Below are 22,500 nucleotides of genomic sequence, written 5' to 3'. Positions count from 1 at the left end.
CTGTAGGATAAAATTGAATATATAGGCCTACTGAGCTTAACACAACTGACTGGGAGCATGGGGGATCTTCCTATGGCCTCCCGTGGTGGGAGAAGACACTGGGACAGAACTCAGTGGCCATGTTGCTGAGTGCACAGCATGAAGCTAGCGATTAGCCGCGTAATGATATTATAACTGCCAGGCAAATGAAGCTCAACACATCAAGCCCACACTCTTAGCACGCTAACTGGCTGCCAAGAGCCAAACACACTTCATAATTCGCTATATTGGCCTGGTAATTTAAGTGCTTTTCACAATGAAATTGGAGTTCAAAGTTTAGCCTAAAATCACATATTCCTCAAGGCAGCTAGTTATTACAGTACAAGAGTCTTTAAGTGCTCTCCTCCTAGTCTAGAGTATTTACAAACATGCAGTAACTGCAGATTAACCTATGGATAAATGTGCTGTAATGAAAACATGGATATCATGACAATTCAATTATGATGAAGGAAGCCGTTATAGATGCATAATTTGTTTACGTGTTAAAAAAAAGGAAATACAAGTTTAAATATTAGACTTACTCTAGATTAAATACATGAAGGAAACCTAAAGCCACATAAGCTGCCTGGTTAAGACTTGTACTTGGTTTCAAAAGACAAATGACAGCCTCAGACATACTGTAGTTACATCTTGTTTCTTCCAAGTACATGTCAATTAAATCAAGGATTGCGGCATTAGAGAGAACTAATTTCTCGCTTGACATTTTCATGTATCCTGGTCATAACAAATGGCATAAGAAATTTGCATGGCCATATTGAACGGAGGCAGTCATTGCCTACACAAGGTTTCCGCAAAAGGTTAATTACTGTTGGGATAAATTCCCATACCCACGTTGTGCACACTGAACACACACACACACACACACACACACACACACACACACACACACACACACACACACACACACACACACACACACACACACACACACACACACACACACACACACACACACACACATACACATACACAATAATAATAAAAAAGATTTTCCTCTTCACTCTTTCCAATCAGCTATGTTAATGAGAAAATGAAAAGAGCTTTTCAGGTGAGTGCGTTGTCGGAGATGAGGAGTGCTATGGTTCAGCCAAGAGATCATATCGGAGGAGCCGAGACACTTGAGGTCTGAGCATGTTCAACAAATCTAATGAGACTTACACAACACAAACACGATCCATCTTCAACGCTATCCGCTCCTTCCGTTTGTCAATCTCCTCAAGCTGTTTCGTACCTCACAGTCATATATGAGTGTGGGGTATTGATGATCAATACCGTAGCTAGCTGAGCACCAGAGAGTTGGGCTGTCCATTTCTTACCATCTATCTATTTTAAGCAAGCAAAACATGAGAAACCAAAGATTACTGATACCAGTCTCCACTGATATCGATCCAACACTAATAGGGGTTGACGCAAAACAACAAAAGCAGTTGTAGTCTTTACTCTGTATGAAGGATGGACAGAAAGCACTTCATCAATAGATACTGTGGAGTGACTAAGAGTCCTTTGTTTCCAAACAAGCCAAATGGGAGAAAAAGAAAGAGAGAGAGAGAGAGAGAGAGAGAGAGAGAGAGAGAGAGAGAGAGAGAGAGAGAGAGAGAGAGAGGGAAAGAAAGAGAAATAATTAAGAGAGGAGAGGAGAGAGAGAAAGAGAGAGAGGAAGTGTGAGAGAGAGAAAGAGAGAAAGTGAGAGAGAGCAAAAGAGAGTGAGAGAGAAAGAGAGAGAGAAAACGAGAGAAAGAGAGAGCAAGAGAGAGACACACATTGAGAGAGAGAGAGAGAGAGACAGAGAGAGGTAGAGAGAGGTAAATGCCACACATGGATGCATCCATGCGCATCGCACCACACCACACCACACCACCGAGCATCCAGCCCTGCTTTGTGTGTTTGTATATCCATTCTACTGTGAGCCTTCTGTATGCCTTAGTCTTCCCTGGGGGGGAACTGCTGTTCTCAGCGCTTGCTTGCTCGCCTGCTTGCTTGCTTGCGTGCAGGTGCAGCTCCAACTCTCGTGCTCTTTCCCCGTTTCCTTCCTGCTCGGGCCCACGCTCCCGAGACTGGACATAGGACCAGCGGGAGAGACGGGGGGAGGGAGGTGGAAGCGCAGCAGCGAGCGAGCTCCACTCACGCCCGGATGGAAGACGGGAAATAACCGCCATTATCAATTATTCATCAAGCGAGCTGCGTCTTGCGCTGCTCTGCACGGAAACGCAATAGGGTCGTGCTCTCTTTCACTAGCATCCGCAATCTCTTTAGACCACATAGGCACAATCACCTCGTAATCAGTAGGATGGACAAATTGTGGAGGCTGTCATCACACTATGGTGATCACGCCAGCCCAAACCACACTCTCAGGAATAGACAATGCCGTTTAGGGACTGAATAATGCAGGGATTTCTTTTTTTTTTTCAATCATAATCATATCTATAGTTTCACCAGCTATTGATGTAAGAAAACACCGGAAAAAAGCTCTTTATGGATAACCGATACACACTGTAACCACTACATATGTCCTTCACGTCACCATACGAGCATCTATATAATTTCCTGACCCATATAAAGATTTTTCAATTCAACAGTCAATTTGTAAGTATAACCCTAAGCTATAAGACACGGGAATCTGTTATCTGAACATAGGGAGATTATATTGAATAGCCATTCCAATGTAAACACAACAAGATTATACAGAATGGCATGAGAGTTGCACATTGATCTGTCAGTCTATGTTGTTTACTTAATCAGAACAACTGTCACAAACTCTAGCAGCATCTAGCAGTTTATAAAAGGACTTTGAAAGCAAAGGCAGTTTGTCACTATTAGACTAGTTAGGTAGGAGTAGTAGACAGCTATTTGCATTTCAGAGACACTCTGACAACATTTTATTTAAAAGGTGAAAGACTTTCAAAACAAATAACTTTATCAGAGTTTCATAAGCATGTTATGAGTTGCAGTCAACCATTTGCTTTAATTTAATCACACCAGCTAAGACCTAATCATTATTCAGTGCTTGGTGCCTGTGGATCCTTTGGCATCACAGACTTTTCACTGATTAATTCCACTTGTGCAATACATTACTGTTTGGGCAACTCAAACACCAAATCTCCCCTGACTAACTTATAAATCATTCAATATTTAACCAGCAAAACAATCCACTACAGTTAACATTTGACTTGGTCATTTAAATACTGTAAATCATGCATGTTAGTCCAAATTACTGTATGTAACATGCACCAGTTATCCACTAATTTCATTATTGAATTGTATAATTAAATTAAATCCTCAAATCCACTGCCATATAGTGGAAATCTATTGATTATATCACCTCTGATGGGCTATCAATGTGTTCGATGAGCTATCCAAAGCATGAAACTGCTCATGAATAAAAAATATAGATTCTCTCTCTGAAATCAGGTTCACTCAACTGGCGAGTCATCACGGAGCTCTAATTTTAGAGCGCGGTCAATTCCGCCTGATTATCCGTAACCTCGGGGAGCAGGCACTCAGACAGGGCCGCTTTGGAATCAATTCACGCCACTCCACGCCATCCTTGACCAATCAGAACCTTCTCTGGCCCGCACTCACAGTCTCTCAGCAACATGCGTCCAAACGCTTCACTGAAAGCACCGCAAATGGACCTGATCTTTATTGTGTAATACCCCAATCCCCATCTCACACAGTTGGCTTATGATGTTTTTGGGAAATACTCTAAAATAGAGAGCATCTGCGGTCAAACAGCAGAGTTAATGCACTTGGGCGCCTGTGAGAGCCAGTGAGGGCTATCGAAGCTGCTCTCTGAAGAGAGCCTTAACCGCTTCACCAGCAGTTAAATGAACACTGGCGGATTTTCATTTTTGATTCGCGTCTGTAAATCTTTCTGTGTGTGTGTGTGTGTGTGTGTGTGTGTGTGTGTGTGTGTGTGTGTGTGTGAGAGTGTGTGTGTGGTGCGGAACGTTTTGCGACTGCTGGCTGTGCTGTGTACATACGAAGGAAGAGATGTGCCTTTTACAATCTACACCATGGGAAGCAAATCCTATCAACGGCTTAAGTCCCAATCTCAGTCCTGGAGTGGGCGATGCGAAAGGAGGCTTGTCTGGAGTTTACACTCCTTATATTATTGGATGTGTGGCTGGAAACAGAAGCCCACACAGAACATGGTGAGCCTCAATCTGCGTTGGTTTACTCATAGTCCCAATAGAGAAAAGGGCACCTTTGTCATTTGCATGCTATCCACAAAGGAACACATGTGTAAGAGCCATGACAGGCTAAGATCTAGGCCAGATGGGAAGTGTGTGTGTGCTGTGATCTGAGCCTACGCTGTTCCAGTGTGAACCATTGTTTCTTGCTCAGGCATTCGACATCTGCTACATACTGTACAGTATGTGCCCCACTGCTTTTAACTGCAGCTTCGGAGAAGAATAAGCGATTCAAAAATGTACTCACCAGTAAGGAGATATCCGTCATCAGATCAGCAACATCCGAGCAACATAGAGGACCTCCCTTCCAATACTTCAAAAAGTCCAGGACAAGTGGGCTATAAGGACAATAGTTTATTTTTCCCCATAGCCATAGTTCATAATAGCCATAGTTCCCCAAAAATAGTGACAGCCCATTGTGGCCATTAACTTCCATTAACTCGTATTCCAGTGCCGTTAGTCTTGGGGGGGACATCAAGGGCAGTCCACATACAGAGAGTAAAAGGTGTGCATTGGGCATGTTAGGAGATCCACATATACAGCTCTGGCCTTTGGAATTTAAACAGCGCCGACCATGTTCCCGATTCCAAACCCGACAGATGGCAAATGTTATGGTAATAAAACAAAATAAAAAATAATAATAGCCTGATAATAATAATAACAAAAAAAACCCCACTTGGTTCCTCCTTCATCCTTTCAAGTTTGTGATGAGCTATTTCCTATAGGCAAACATAATCCTGCACGGCTGGTCTGGAAAGAAGAGACATCAAAAAGCAAAAAAAAAAAAAAAAACCTCAGAGTGAGCAGTGTTATGAGCGAAGGCCAGCCATATGCACGGAGTAGAATGTGCAAGGCCTTGGCAGGCGCCAGTCTTAGCGGCATGCTAAGTTTTCCAGGAAATGGCAGATGCTAGTCTTCCGTCGCATCTATTCGTCACGAATACTCTTTTTTTTCCACGTTCACTTGTCTTCTCTTCGTTCTTTCGGTCAAGCGGTTGGGGATGGAGGGATTGGGGAGGGAGGAGAGGCTGAAGGAGAGAGAGAGAGAGAGAAAGAGAGAGAGAGAGGCGTCCATTATTCTGCGGGAGCTGAAGTGCAGTCTGAGCAGAAGGCAGCTGTCAGATTTTGAAGTCACGCTGAACCTTCTTCTCATCACTGACTGGAGAATCTGCACAGAGGAGGAGGAGGAGGAGGAGGAGGAGGAGGAGGAAGACACATGAGTGTGTGGTCAGTGGGACATCATAAACCCTTGCTGTCTGACTTGGGGACAGACTTTATTTTGAGGAGGGAGGTGGACAAGGACTGGACGGCAATACACACGCACACAGAAACACACAGACACACAGACACACACACACACACACACACACACACACACACACACACACACACACACACATACACATACACACACAGACACACAGACACACAGACACACACACACACACACACACACACACACACACACACACACACACACACACACACACACACATACACACACACACTCACACACATACACATAGACTGTTGTTGTGACACAATGCATCAGCAGAATATGTAGGAAACTGCATCTATGTGTACTGAGGCGCCTATGTGAGAGTCTGGGAGTTCCAGCCCCTGACCACATCAGCATAAAACTCCCTAATCCACACACTTCCCTTTCCACTCTCTCCACCCTCACCTCCTCCTCCATCTGCCACTATGTACTTTAACATACTCTACTCTCTACACCCTCACCTCCTCCTCCATCCACCGCTATCTCCTTTAACACACTACATTCTCTCCACCCTAACCTCCTCCTCCATCTGCCACTATCTCCTTTAACACACTACACTCTCTACACCCTCACCTCCTTCTCCATCTGCCACTATGTCCTTTAACACACTACACTAGTTCTTCTACTTAATGCACTCTCATCCTCTGCCGGTATTTATTGTTGTCGTATTTATTGTTACCGGAGGTCTCCTCTGTGTAGTAGTATTTATTGCTACCTAAGGTCTCCTCCACATTTGGAGCTTGCATGTTATTCCTCATTTTTAGCGTCCGCTAAATGAATACAAATGACTCAAATTTACGGCACTCCTGAGGTCAGGAGCGCTCCAACCAAGACCGATGACCCCCCTGGCTGGTGTTTTGTCATCAGCCAGGCAAGAGGACGACCGGCCTTCTAAAACATAATGCGTAATTCCAACGACGACACGGACCTTGTGAATTAGCCTGGCTCTCCCCTTGCTCCCTACGTGTGTATGTGTGTGTGGGGGGGGGATGTCGCGGTCAGCCAAACACATCCAGGGTAGCGGGAGCCTGAGTATCTGTCTCATGTCCTCTCGTGAATAATTCATCTGATCCGCACCCCCCTCTCAGCCGCTCAATTGGACCCATCATGGCCCCTAATCTGTGGCCGGGTCCATTTGCCTGAGGGGCCGAGAGCCTGTCAACGCCTGAGGGGCCCCGTCAGTATTGGGGGCCCGTCCAGCAGACCCATCACTGATTTAATGGCCTTCATCGATTTGCTGATTTACAACCGTGGCACCCCGTCACACACACACACACACACACACACACACACACACACACACACACAGACACAGACACACACACACACACATACACACACACACACACACACACACACACAAACACACACACACAGACACAGACACACAGACACAGACACAGACACACACACACACACACTGTGATAACCAGGGCCACTGGTCCAGAAACTGCAATTACCTGATTGGAGCAATTTATCTAACTTCTCCAAACTAAAATGGTTCCTACTTGAACGCGGTCCATTGAGGTGAAGGAATGGGCTTTACTTGCTCGAGTAACTGTGTGATAGCCACACCCACTCACTTCACTACACCCAATGAACAGCCTTTCTGAGGAAATGTGTATTAAATGTTGGGAATATGGCCAAGCAAAAAATGTGACACTGCTTACAGGACCTATAGCCTGTTGTCTAGGACAGGAATTATTTGAGGGAGAGAAGCACACACACACATACACACACACACACACACACACACACACACACACACACACACACACACACACACACACACACACACACACTCAAACAGAATTTCTTCAGGGTCCAATAGTTCACTGTTGGGCTATTTTTGTCAATGGCTTTCATTTTTCCCTCACTTGCTTGCCGATCCATTCATGTCCCTTGTGACTATTCCTGCCTGCGTCTATATGCTGTAAGGTTGAGTAAAACGTGGGCATGACGTAAATGTAGGCTTTGAATACGCTCTCTGCTCTCTCTGTCACACACACACACACACACACACACACACACTTACCCCTCACTTATTCTCTGAATGCTCTGCACTCTTGCCATCTGTCACACACACACACACACACACACACACACACACACACTCACCCCTCACTTACTCTCTGAAGGCTCTGCACTCTTGCCCTCTTTGCCCGTCAGCGGCGGCTGTCCCTTGAGCTCTATGTAAGTCCTGGACTGGCGCCGCTTGGTTGGCGACACAATGTCCTCGCCCGGCATCTCCACGCGGGCCGACTTCTCGCAATCCACCACCAGCGCCACCGAGTCCTTCAGGCCACCCGCGCCGCCCGCGTTCGGACCCCCTCCCGCACCACCACCACCCCCCCCAGCCCCGGCGCCACCGCTCGTCGCCCCCCCTCCTCCTCCTGCGGAGAAGCCCGAGGTGGGCTGCTCCTCCTGGGAAGAGTCCGTGACTTTGGAGCCGGACCGCGGCACCTGCCCGGCCGCGGCTTGTCCCCCGTTGGCCTGCGCGCGCAGGGCGGTCATGCCGCCGGCCTTGCCGGGCTCGCCGCCGTGGCCGCTGTAGACCTTGTAGCGGATCATGAGGATGATGATGAAGACGAGCACGGAGGCCACGATGATGCCGCCGATGATGATGATCATGGTGCCGCCCAGGAACTGGCTGTGCAGCGACTCGCACTTGCTGTACTCCGTCTCCGTCACGAACTGGACGCAGCCCACCTGCCGCGTGGCGGTCAGAGAGCTGAGGCTGTCGTCGTACACCGCCAGCACGCACAGGTCGTACTCGCGGCCCGAGACCAGGTCACGCACCAGGAAGTCTTGACTGGTGGACGGAATCATCCTGCAAACAGAAACAACAACCATACAACATATATCATTATTACGAAACATCAAACTATATATGACTATAATACATCTATTAAACAGTTGTTGCACTTCACACAATACTGGACAGACCTAAGTGCTTCTTAGGATAAGGTGAACAGATGTCCGAGACCAAAACCGGGGACATAATCCCCAATATGTGGAAAAAACGGGAACATTTTCAATTTGACTGTATTTTTGATTGAAATACATACAAGTTTTACTTTCAAAAAACCAGGGGGGGCATAGGTAGTTTTACCATATATTACGTAGAAAAAACAAAATGTCCTCCGCGCTCCTGAAATCATCTGGTGCGTCAACGGGAAAAGACAAACTGTAGTAAAGAAACCAGGTTCAGCAACTCAGATGTGAAGTTTTAGACTCTGATGAAGACGTGGCAAAAGTCGAAACGTTAGTCCTACAATGTTGCTTCGGTGAACCTTGTTTTTTCTATATATTCTCAGGACAGGCAACCAAAACGGGGACCCTGAAACTGGGGACGTCTGGCCACCCTATCCTAGGGTGGGAAAGCAAATGCTCCACACTAACCAGTACTACAGGAAAGTGCATTTCACATAGTAGACATTACTGCACATTACATTTAGCAGACACTTTTTGTCCAAAGTGACTTACATATGTCAACTACATTACAGTACATTGTCCCCGGAGCAGCTTGTAACCCCATGTACAAGTTGCTCCGGGGACAATGTAATGTAGTTGACATATGTAAGTGCCTTGCTCAAGGGCACAACGGTGAAGAATTGAACCGACAACTTTCAGGCTGCTTCAGGCCCTGCTAGCCCAGTTCCTTCACCACAACACTACCGCCGCCCCACTTGAGAGATGAGTCATGATCAAATCATATATAAGACCACAAAGTTCATCCTCCAAGAGTTCAACAGAAAGTTGCATTGAATCCTTAAGTGCACTTAATCAGTGTGCATATGGTAGTTTTAAGAAAGGCAGAAAGTCCTGATGGGTGGATGATCATATTAATGAATAGTTGAGCTGGGAAATGACCCAGCTAATCACATGTGTCCAAAGCAGAATCAATGAATAAGGAAATGTAGCAATTACTGTGAGAAATACTGGTAAGAGGAAAGCAATGCGGATATAAAATCCATTACTCAGGAAACATTCCATAAAATGTAAATAAACCAAAACGATTGCAGAAAATGTACAAGAGATGTGTGGCCAAAGTATGAAGTGATTAGTCTAATTAAACAATAATGTCCTGACTTACAGTACAGATTGGATTGTTCCAGGGAATTATCTAATGGCTGAATAAATCTATCAATGAATGCATTACGGTAAATTGCATATGTCGACATAACAGGCTGCTTGACACTAATCAAGGCATCAAACTCCAGACATGATCAAACGAGTGCAGTGAATATAGATGTTGATATTAGCCATCTGTGACTGTCTAAAGAGCGCAAGAATGGAGAAGAAGAGGGAAACGATGTGTCTAGTAGATGGCAAATGGGGCTTTTCTACTCCTCCGAGCACTCAAAACACTTCACATACAGTATGTCTCATAAACCCCCATTCACACACAAAAACACTCAACACACTTCACATACTGTAATATTGTCTCATAGACCCCCATTCACACACACAAAACACTCAACACACTTCACATAGTAATGCCTCATAGACCCCCATTCACACACACACACACACACACACACACACACACACCAATGGGGCGAGCTGCCATAGAGGGCCCCAATATGTACATTGGGAGATTGGGGTTCAGTGTCTCGATCAAGGACACTCCAACAGGTTCAGGAGAATCCGCCACTCCACTGCCCATAACTAGTAATCAATAGTGCTACTACGTAATATTACAGTACTAATACTGTAATAGTAATGTTAAATGCTAATAGGCATGAACTAGCAGCCTATCTACCGGTCTTCTTACAGTATACTGTAGGCTACATAGTTCTCAGGCGTCCGCTGATGTACAGTACTATGGTAGAGTCAATCTTGTGTGCAGTTGCAGAGGTTAAGTAATTTAAAAACCCCAGAGCTTGGGGCCTTACCAGAAGCTCCATCAACACGACCAATCTCTGGATCAATACTGCAGGCCCATAACATTGATTCTTCCCAGAGATTTGTAGCATAAAATAAATGCACTATAGCTTCGCGTTAAAGTAAACGGGCTACAATGAAACTCCCCGTGGGACTGCTTTCTTGTGTAAGAGTGGGGATGTCTTGTGTGTGTGTGTGTGTGTGTGTGGTATGTACCTGTGTGTGTGTGTGTGCGACTGTGCGTGTGTGTGTTTGTGTGTGTGGGTGTGTACCTGTGTGCGTGTGTGTTTGTGTGTGTGTGTGTGTGTGTGGTGTCACCTCTGTGTGTGTGTGTGTGTGTTGCATGTGCGACTCCTTTCAACCACGGAAAATCTCCTTTTAAAGCCCCCCACAATGGCAGCTCGGCCGATGGCAGCTGTGCTCACATGGCTTGTGGAATGGGCACTCAAGCAGTTGAGGATATTAGGACTATTTCCTCTCTGCGTCCCCCTGCTCTTCACAGGCAGTAGTGGGTCTCATCTGTGAATTGCGGCTCTCAGCGTCAGGTCTTATTGGACATGATTGTGTATATTTACGGGATGATTGGAGCACAGTGGCATGATTTCATTTCATTTTTATTCCTCTATCTGGCAGCTTAGCAAACGCCCAGGACCCACAAGCTGATTCCTAATGGCTTTGGGCCAGAACACAGCTGCAGTCCTACCCACCTCTGACTTGAGTATGCTCTCTTTCAGACACACACAGACACACACACACACACACACACACACACACACATCCACACAAACACATGCAGACACACACACACACACACACACACACACAGAGACACCCACAGAGACACACACACATCCACACACACACACACACACACGCACACACACACATCCACACACACATCCACACACACACACAGAGACACCCACAGACACACACACACACACACATCCACACACACACACACACACACACACATCCACACACACACATCCACACACACACAGAGACACACACACACGCACACATGCACACACACACACACACACACACACACACACACACACACACACACACAACTTTAAGAATAGGCAGCCTGACGACATCTCGCGAGAATCGTGAAGCATTACCTTGTCGGTAGATAGCTCTTTGGAGGCATTGTTTTTGCCTGTTGTTAATCATTCACCTCCATAACAAAAGCATTTTCATTGTGTACGGGGGGATCAAGCCACAAGAACTAGGCTATTTACAACGACAGAGCAACATAAAAAATATATTGCGACTCTAACACAGAAACACACACGCACACACACACACATACGCACACACACACACACACACACACACACACACACACACACACACACACAATCGATGATAATAAGAGAGTGTGGCATTCCAGCATGAAGCCATTAACGGTTAATCATCCTTGTGTGTTGCATAAAACAACACGGAGAGATACTCACATAATTACATGCCAGCAATCTGCAATTTAATGTGCCGTCCCTTTCTTTATTTATTGCGAAAGTTTGTTTTGACATTCAAATAACCATTGTAGCCAGACTTTCTGAGTGTTCTCATCAAGGCAAAATAAGAATAGCACCTGCTACTAGTAGCTAATAAGCACTGCCACTCCCACAGAACAAAAGAGTGGAAAGAGAGAGAGAGAGAGAGAGAGAGAGAGAGAGAGAGAGAGAGAGAGAGAGAGAGAGAGAGAGAGAGAGAGAGAGAGAGAGAGAGAGAGAGAGAGAGAGAGAGAGAGAGAGAGAGAGAGAGTGAGAGAGAGAGAGAGAGAGAGAGAGAGAGAGAGAGAGAGACAGAGAGATAGATAGTGGAGGAGAAATTAGAGAACAAATGGTGCAAATTTGATGAGGGGCGACGAGAAAACACTGCACTGCATTCCTTTGGCCAGTCTGCAACGACTCAGCAGCACAACATCTAAATGGATTCTGACAACAATGTGGGTCCTGAGGGACCTGGAGGCTATTCTTATCTCCGCTGCTGCAGCTGACAAGGGTTCCCACAAGGCGCCTGCCTCAGAGCCAAGCCTGCTACTGGTGCTGCCCAGACCCAGAGCTCTTGTGCCGGGCAAGGAGGAGACCTGAGCTGCCCCTCTCAAACACAGAGCCCACATTATCAGAAGATATATATCGCACGCCATCAGTCTGTGGCAAACAAGGGTCACATCAGAGAGTTAAATATGTGGCTCCGCTCTACACCTGACAGATCTGTGGTCGGACTCAGACTCATCGCTCCATCCACACCCATCACCACCCACACCCACACCCCCTCTGGTCCATCCCATATAATAGGCAAAATATACAGCATTGCAATGCTTCTTCAAATATGCTTTAGGTGGGTTCCACAAGACTACCCATGACATACCCAATATTACTGTAGAAGAGGAAGAGGAAGAGGTGTCAATGTTGACATATCTATGCAAAATAAATCGCAGGAGGGTTCCACAATCCGTGACAATATAACTACGTGATTCGTCCTTCCCCCATTAAAAAAATGCAACATTAGCAGGGGAGGAAGTGACATATCTGTGCCAAATAAATGCCAGGTGGGATTCAACGACCATGACTAGCCTTCCTCCCACACCACACACACAGAAAAAGTGTGGCATCCAGTGAGCAGAGGGGGCAGGGAGAGGAGCGGAGAGGAGAGGAGAGGAGAGGGGCAAGGGAGAGGAGAGGAGAGGAGAGGAGAGGAGAGGAGAGGAGAGGGGCAGGGGAGAGGAGAAGAGATGAGAGGAGAAGAGAGGAGAGGGGCAGGGGAGGGGAGAGGAGAAGAGAGGGGGAGAGGAGAGGAGAGGAGAGGAGAGGGGCAGGGGAGCGGAGAGGAGAAGAGAGGGGGGAGAGGAGAGGAGAGGAGAGAGGAGAGGGGGAGAGGAGAGGAGAGGAGAGGAGAGGAGAGGGGCAGGGGAGTGGAGAGGAGAGGGGAGAGGAGAGAGGAGGGGGAGAGGAGAGGAGAGGAGAGGAGAGGAGAGGGCGCAGGGGAGTGGAGAGGAGAGGAGATGAGGAGCAGGAGAGAGAGAAGAGAGGAGAGGGGCAGGGGAGCGGAGCGGAGAGGAGATGAGGAGCAGGAGAGGAGAGGAGAGGAGAGGAGATGAGGAGCAGGAGAGGAGAGGAGAGGAGAGGGGCAGCGGGAGCGGAGCGGAGAGGAGATGAGGAGCAGGAGAGGAGGGAGAGGAGAGGAGATGAGGAGGCAGGGGGAGGGGAGTGGAGAGGAGAGGAGATGAGGAGCAGGAGAGGAGAAGAGAGGAGAGGGGCAGGGAGTGGAGAGGAGAGGAGATGAGGAGCAGGAGAGGAGAAGAGAGGAGAGGGGCAGGGGAGTGGAGAGGAGAGGAGATGAGGAGCAGGAGAGGAGAAGAGAGGAGAGGGGGGCCGGAGCGGAGCGGAGCGGAGAGGAGAGGAGGTCCTGCTGGAGAGGGCACTGCCCCAGTGGATGCGTGCTGTTCTCTCATTAGTTCCCACTGCTGCAGGCTCCACTAGCAGAGAGCTATTAACACATTCAGTCACTTCCAGCAGCAAGCAGGTTTATTATATTCCCTCTCTTTCTCTCTCACGGTCTCTGTCTCTCTCCTCTCCTTGTTTGGCTTCTATTTTTTCCACTTTGTGAGATTGTTCTTGTATGTTTACTCATCTATTTATTCTTAAACAGTGATGATGAGTTGACATCTGTGTGAGAAATGAGTCGGGTGTAATGACAAGCGCGCAGGAAGCAAAATCCATTAGCTACTTTGGGTGAAAAGTTGCTGAGGCGCCCGGTGCAATGATAAAACAACAAGCTACTCCATCCTCCCTCCCTCTCTTTCTCTCTCTCTCTCTCTCTCTCTCTCTCTCTCTATCTATCTATCTCTCCCTCCCTTTGCCTCTCTCTCTCTCTGTCCTTATCTCTCTCTCTCTCCCTCTCTCTCCATTCATCTTGCCGGTCTTGGCAACACCCAGGGGACTCTGCTTTCATACAGCACATCAAATAAACCCACAGCTTCCGATCTCCGTCAGTAGCCTCCAACCGCTACCGCGGCATCTAATAACGCCAGCGCATGGACACCGGCATGTGGGCCAGTACTGACCGCCGTGCATGGTGACCAGGGCTACAGGGGCTGGAGCGGCATGCAAAGCGCCAGATGCTAATCTTGCTAGCGTCTGTGTGCTGGTGTTTGTGACAGTGATTTGCACCAGGCCAGCTGTCTCTGGGAAGACCTTGTGAGCGAGGCAGAGGTGCTAAACCTCAGGGATATGTCAGCAGTGCATGACTTGGACTGAGAGACAGAGAGAGAGAGAGAGAGAGAGAGAGAGAGAGAGAGAGAGAGAGAGAGAGAGAGAGAGAGAGAGAGAGAGAGAGAGAGAGAGAGAGAGAGAGAGGGGGAGAGAGAGAGAGAGAGAGAGAGAGACAGAGAAAATCATCACCCAGGAGGTGATAACGAGAGCACAGAGCGTCTGTGTCTAATATGGGCGCAGCGCCTGACTGAACAAAACAACTCTAACTGTGATTTAAAAGTAAATGCAGATGTCACCTTGAGAAGTTTAAACAGCTGAAACAAATAAATAAACGGAACAATAATAATTAGAAAAGGATAGAAGTCATCATTATTATTCTTTTGTGGCACTCACTTTCTGTTCTATTTTTCTGGCACACAGTGTCAGCGTAGCGAGCCAAATTAGCGTTAGTGTAGTGAGACGACTGGACTGATGCCAAATGCAAAAAAGCTTTGTTATTTGAGCTCTCTTATCAATCAATTATCAGTTAATCATCAATTCATTATCAGCAGGTACTGTATGTGTGTTGCATGGCCTCTCATAGTTGCCATTTTACAGCTTACCGCATCAATTTAATTTCTCCAAGCTATCTGAATGTCATACACACAAATCTACCGTGATTAAAATGCCTTGTGAACACTCTAAGTATGCAATAATCTGCAAAGATGTAAAGATTATTAGCTTTTCCATTATGAAAGTGCATACTAGCTGGTTTCATTTGGGGGAAAAAAATTAAGTCTTCTCATTGTTCAAACAGGGATCTACACAAGCCGATTTTGCATGTTCATTTTACACGTGTAGAGTTGACATGTTGACTCTACATGTGTTTCATCAGTAATTATGTTTCATCAGTAATTATGCTCACAGGGACTAGAGCACCTGAGAAGCTGTCTGCAGTTGAGCACACAGCATATAGTCACATCAGACATCCTTGAAACGCAGACAGTCTCCACTCACACATACATGCTTCTAAGACGGAGAAGAAACACTGTGCCCTGGTGGAATTACAGTACAGAAACCGCCTTTTCCTCTTCCACAACTCTGCATAGCACATTCAAGATTTCACACATTAAAACTCCCGTGACCCAGAAAGGAACAGAGATACCCGCACTTCAGCTGTTTTTCTTTTTTTTTTCTGTTTCATTCTGCGCCACCTGTGAAATGCAAAATGCTTCCTCAACACCCAGAACACCCTCTTGCCATAAATAATTTGCCCTGTTACCGAGTAATGATGTGAGGCTCCTTCTAGCTCGAGCTTATCTCATCCAATGGCATTCCCTTCTCCCAGGCTGAAGCCAACCCAACCCGGCCTCATCCCAAAGGCGTTCCCTTCTCCCAGGCTGAAGCCAACCGGCCTCGTCTGGTGCTCAGGAAGTTGGAAGGCACAGAGCACACGACCCAACACTGTTTGTTTGTTCTGGTCTGGTCTGTTCTGTTCTATTGTGTTGTGTGTTCCTCTAGTCAACAATGACACTATCTGGGCAGAAGTCATTCATCTTCGTACTCCCCATGGTGTTGGTGCTGACGTTGTTACTCTCCTGGTATATTTGCTTCTTCTTGTTGATAGTCAGGCAGCTACTGCTTCACCACAGGCTTGAGGTAGCTACCATCAAATTCATGACGGCAAGGCCATTTTATTTACATAGTACGTTCAGAGCTGTGGTGACACTCCCCATATACTTTTTCCAGGCTACTTCCACGTTATGGGACTTTTGGAACTATTAACAGCCAACCTCTAGGTCAGTAGTCAATGAGTTAATTGATTACACTCTCCAGCTTCCAGAAGTACATCCCACCCTCCTGTGATTCAGCCATTCAGTGCAGGTTTTTTGGAACTCTTGATTGTGTGGCGGCAGCATCAAAGAGTGTCGCAACTCTCTTTTTCTATGTTGCGGCGTTGCACCTGCACTTTAGGTCTCTTTTATAAGCATGGTGGGCCAATAAATCACTTTTTTGATGTGAACTCTCGGTTTTTTGGATTATACTTTTTGTGAGCGAGCTCCATTCCTGTTTTTTGATACAGTACATACATACATGCCTACAGTACATACAGTACAGTACTGTACGCATGACTGCTTTGACAGTGCAACATCATTTCCAAACAACTAGTGAAAGTGTAGTTCAGATTGAATGAAATCATGACGAGGGAAAGGCTCGAGATAATCACTCTGATCAACTACCTCAACGTACGAATCGTCTCACATATACTTGCCCCACTGGTGCAACACTTACAAAAGCCACACTTCACTGAAGGACACAATTTGTTAAGACTTACCTTTTCTATTCAAATGATATCAGACGGGGAGATGATGAAACAGTCAAGATGAATCTACAAAGACTATTCCAGCGTCAGTGTTAATAGTGGTGCTTCTTTCATTTTTTAAACAAAAAAAGTAAAATAAAATAACAAGAGCCAAAACAGTCGATGGAGCAGGATTCGGAAGTGCCTCAAAAGAGTTGCGGATCTTTCTATCTTAAGGCCGTGTATTACTGTGTGGCGCAAAAGTCTCTCGCTCTTTGAGTCTCTCCACTTTAAAGCCTCTTTTGAAGTATCTCATTTGGATACCCCGGCCAGTTCATCTTGACTTGGAACTCTAGTTCGCTACTCCAGTAATGACATTTTTTTTTTCCGCCAGCACCTTGCTACATCAGTGAAACACACAGACTAGCGAGACTTCCTTGATCTTTTTTTAATGTTTGCTTTGCCTTCACTATCACAGACGGTATCAAAAATTCCTCCTGTTTAGCTCAGCTGAACTATCAAAAAAGCACTTTGGAACTTCAAAGGGAGTGAGGCAATCAGATCAAAGATACCTTGGGCGTGCTGGAGATGTCTGCACCGAATACTGACGTAGCAGAAGTGCTATGTCTCATAAACTACAACTGACTCACAGGTGACTGTGGAGAAAGAGGGCGACACACAAAGTCTCAATATTTATCCGGAGAGCAGATTGTGTTCACAAGCGACTTTGTCCCTGTTGCTTTGTTTGTTTGTTTGTTTGTTTGTTTGTTGTTTTTCTCACATGGTCTCACTCAGACATGACAAAAGGTCACTGACAGTGGGAGAGAAAAGAGGAAAAGAATGAATCTCTGTAGCGACGGGGTGGGATTAGGAAAGTCTCTGCTAAGCTGCGAGGGAAAGCTCTAGACATTCCCCTGACAGTTCTGCAGAAGTGGAAAGTCACTTGGTTCAACTATTTCTTTTCATCTAATGAAGCGCCATATGATTAATTTAATCTGACAAATAATAATGTATTTTCATCCGTACGAGGTCAGGAGTTCATGTGAGTCTGTCAGAGTTAAATTAAATGTTTATTATTCTTCTTCTTCTTCTTCTTCTTCTTCTTCTTCTTCTTCTTCTTCTTCTTATTATTATTATTAATATAATTATTATTAATAATAACAATAATTATAATAATAATAATTTCTACACTAAATTAACTTATATTCACAGTAGAGTTTATATCTATAATTATAGTTTCATAATATAATGACAAGGGCATGGTTTATGCAAAACAATTATTTGTCAAACCCTATTCTGAGATCTATCATATTGGTTATTGACCTCCACAGACTGTTAGTACAGTATGCTACATTCTGCAGCATATTATAGCAGAATTGGCTTTTATTTGTCAGAAGAACAGGATGCTTCATACTGTACATCCCCTTGTGTGCTACTACATTGCTTTGTGTGTTCACTAATTCGGTTAAATTGGGTTAAATGCAGAGAAACAAATTTCCCTCACGGGATCAAAAAAGTATATTCTATTCTATTCTTTAAATCAGTTCTGTGCCACATCGTCAATACCTGACTAGTCCCAGATGTTATGACTGACATCTTTCATTGTTACGTTTGCTGTTATCTGTTCGGAGTAATATCAGTCACACATTGGCATGCTAATTGAATAAGATCTGTGTATTCAATCATAAGGGAAGGGTTTAGGATTCTGATAAAGTGCTAAAAGAAGGAGACAAACAGAAACAAAATAAAACAAACAATCCAAAAAAAAGCAGAGCATTTTTTTCTAAGCAGTAAGCTGATTCAAACTGTAGTAATTTCACCTCTGGCATGGCGGTGAGACTGCTCTAAAAGTTCAATCGGAGACTGCCACCTTATCTAGGCACCTCTGTGAACTCTGCAAAGTGGATTATGTCTCGGGCCACACAAAATAGCAAGGGCTTGTGTGCTGTCTCTGACACTCTCTCATGTATCTGTCTCCTTTCTTATCTCCTCTCTCTCTCTCTCGCTCTCTCTATCTCTCTCTCTCTCTCTCTCTCTCTCTCTCTCTCACTCCCTCTCTCTCTCTCTCTCTCTCTCTCTCTCTCTCAAACACTCTCTCCTTCCATTACCCAGTGCTCTCATTTTGCAATTGCCCCCCTCATACAAATGTCAGTGCTGGAAACAAACACTGACACACAGCACTCAAAGACAAACAGCACACACAGACACACGCACGCACGTACACACACACACACACACACACACACGGAAGTGATCACAGTTTGTGAAATCCCATCTGTCGAGGCTGGAGTTTTTTTTTAATATAATTATTACATATTTTTTTGTACTGCGTGTTCAAGATGCGCTCTAGTGTGACGGCCTGACCCACAAACCGACGGTGCACCCCACGTGCGGTGTTTCAAGTCACCTCACCGTCATGGGGCAGTAGTGGGGTGCGTCAGCAACCACGGGCTTATTCATGCGTGCCGTTCACCCACACAGAGGGGCCCGTCAACATACAGCCCTCTACAGAGACTAGGAACCCAGTTATCCCCAAGAGAGAGAGAGAGAGAGAGAGAGAGAGAGAGAGAGAGAGTCTATATAAAGACATACAAACAAGTGTCCCAGAGCAACAAATTATAAAAGAAAGGCTCAAAACACTAGAAGAAAAAATAAAAAATAACCAAAATCCTCTAGACTTTATCATTACAATGAAAGAGCTATCCACTCAGTCCAATTCTCTCCGGCCAAGAAAATCTAGTGGTCCAGATAGCATTCGAAATGAAATGCTCAAATATAGCACCCCAGAGATGCAGTGTGCAGTGTTGAAACTGTTCAACTTAATTCTACTGTCAGGACATTTTCCTGACATGTGGTGCAAAGGGCTCATTTCCCCCATTCACAAAAGTGGGAACAAATCAGAACCAAGCAACTACCGTGGCATTTGTGTCAGCAGTTGCCTAGGTAAACTGTTCTGCAGTATTCTGAATAAAAGAATAGGAGACTTCCTTGATGAACACTCTATCTTAAGTAAAACCCAAATTGGCTTTCTACCAAAATACCGCACCACAGATCATATATATACACTCCACACATTAATTAACAAACACGTAAACCAAACAAAAAAGAAAAAAATATTTGCCTGTTTTATTGATTTTAAGAAGGCTTTTGATTCCATTTGGCACGAGGGACTCTATTATCAAATGCTAAATTGTGGGATGGGGGGCAAAGTATATGACTTAATTAAATCTATGTACCTAAACACCAAGTGTGCTGTCAAAATTGGAGATAAACAAACAGAATATTTCACCCAAAAAAGAGGTGTACGGCAGGGCTGTAGTTTAAGCCCTACATTATTTAATCTCTATATAAATGAATTAGCAATTCAGTTGGAGAATTGCCCCTCTCCCGGCCTCTCCCTCTTAGATAAAGACGTTAAGTGTCTGCTTTTTGCTGATGACTTGGTCCTACTGTCTGCAACCAAAGAAGGACTACAGCTGCAACTTGACATAGTTGAACAGTACTGTAGGACTTGGGCCCTTGATGTAAATCTAAAGAAAACAAATATAATGATTTTCCAAAAACGTGCCAAATGCCAAGAAAACAAATATAACTTTCTAATAAACAACACAATAATTCCACACAGCATGAGCTACACCTACCTGGGCATCACAATAACATCTTCAGGAAGCTTTCATATGGCAGTGAATGCACTAAAAGAAAAAGCTAAAAGAGCCCTACATGCAATTAGAAGAAAATTGTTTAACCTACAAATTCCAATTAAAATCTGGCTTAAAATATTCGATAGTGTCATCCTGCCCATTGCGCTGTATGGTAGTGAAGTATGGGGTCCACTCAGTCATCATAGCTACGCACACTGGGAAAAACACACCATAGAGACTTTACAAACAGAATTCTGCCGATATATTCTACAGGTGCAGAGAAAAACACCAAACAACTCCTGTAGAGCAGAATTAGGTAGATACCCACTAATAATTAACACCAATAAGAGAGCACTAAAATTCCTTAATCACCTTAAATCCAGCCCCCAAGACACCCTCCATTATAAAGCCCTGCAAACCCAAGAGCTGAGCCCAGAAAAAAGTCCCCTGCATCAGTTGTTGTTGAGACTAACCCCCCCACCCAAAACACACCCTGACCAGTCTCACAACAACACTGTTTTCCAAAAACCAATCAGAGTTAACCAAATTATAAAGCAATGTAAAGACAACTATTTGGAATATTGGAAAGAAGAAACCAAACATCAAAGCAGATTACAATGTTATCTGGCCCTAAACAGAGAATATAAATTAGCAGAATATCTCTCTACTGTCAGAGATAGAAAACAGAGACTGACCCTAACCAAGTACAGGCTAAGTGACCACAAATTGGCAATCGAAAAAGGAAGACATAAAAAATCATGGCAACCAAAAGAAGAGAGAATATGTGGTCACTGTTCGACAGATGAGGTAGAGACAGAGTTGCACTTCCTCCTACAGTGTACATCTTCATCCCAAATCAGAGATAATTTCTTTGATAAATTCAATCTAGAAATTCCTCATTTTAATGAGCTAAATTATATATCAAAATTAAAAATAATATTGGGCGAAGGAGACAACACCAACCTTGCAGCCCAATATGTTTCAGCATGCCACAACCTGAGGGACAGTGAGTGACTTAACAAGACACACATGTGCACACACACAGACACAGACACAGGCGCGCACACATGCACGCACACACCCACCCACACACACACACACACACACACACACACACACACACACACACACACACACACACACACAGAAACCCATATACACCCCCCCCCCCCCATCACACCACACACACACATATATGTATTTTATTTATTTTATGAATTGTAATGGTATTGTACCATTTTCTGTTTTGTCTGCCTGCTTTGGCAATATGAGTACCCCTTGTCATGCCAATAAAGCACTTTGAATCTGAATCTGAATCTGAGAGAGAGAGAGAGAGAGAGAGAGAGAGAGAGACACAGAGAGACAGAGAGAGAGAGAGAGACAGAGACAGAGAGTGGGACAATGTATGTGTGTGGAGGTCTGTGTGCGTTTGTGTGTATGCTTGTGTCTGTGTAAGCCAGGCTTGTGCACAATTCCGAATTTTAGAATTTGCCTCCATTCAATTCATGAGTTGGAATTTGAATTGAATTGGCCCCACCCCACAGGAAGTTGAATTTGAATTGGAATTGGAATGACAGGAAGTGGAATTCAATTCATGGCAATTCAAAACAAATTCACATGTACATTCAGTTCAGGGAAAATTACATTGGAAATGTAATTGATTACTGTTTTCAATTATGTAACCATGCTGTAACCTGTTGCGCCACAGTACCACAGCTTGTGACAAGTCTAGATCTTAAATCTTAAATGTCATCTTAAATTAAGTCAAATTTTCTTGTCACTTAATCTTAAAACAAGCTTTATTTTGATGAGAATTTGAGGGAGAGATGTAAAAGATCTAATTTTAACAGTATTTACGTCATTTTTAGATTTCATGCCTATTTGAGACAAAAAAAAGATGTGCTTGATTTAAGATAGTGTAAAGTTGAACACTTTCGTAAAGTAAGAAATTCACGCTT

At 44.8% G+C, this 22,500-nt stretch overlaps 1 protein-coding gene across 1 annotated transcript in view; it reads right to left on the bottom strand.

The window, feature by feature from the left end:
* Window positions 1-4,987: 4,987 nt before the first annotated feature.
* zgc:172282 (leucine-rich repeat and fibronectin type III domain-containing protein 1-like protein) overlaps window positions 4,988-22,500 on the bottom strand; it is a 73,220-nt gene continuing 55,707 nt past the window's right edge. Inside the window, exons 3-5 of the mRNA XM_062553235.1 lie at window positions 7,913-8,337; window positions 7,637-7,837; window positions 4,988-5,396 (exon numbers count right to left, since the gene is read on the bottom strand). Of these exons, the coding sequence (XP_062409219.1) occupies window positions 5,347-5,396; window positions 7,637-7,837; window positions 7,913-8,337 (676 nt within the window). The 3' untranslated portion in view covers window positions 4,988-5,346. The remainder of the gene's footprint in view (window positions 5,397-7,636; window positions 7,838-7,912; window positions 8,338-22,500) is intronic.

The sequence above is a fragment of the Sardina pilchardus genome, chromosome 13 (assembly GCF_963854185.1).
Source record: "Sardina pilchardus chromosome 13, fSarPil1.1, whole genome shotgun sequence".
NCBI lineage: Eukaryota > Metazoa > Chordata > Actinopteri > Clupeiformes > Clupeidae > Sardina > Sardina pilchardus.
This window is presented reverse-complemented; position numbering and strand designations above follow the sequence as displayed.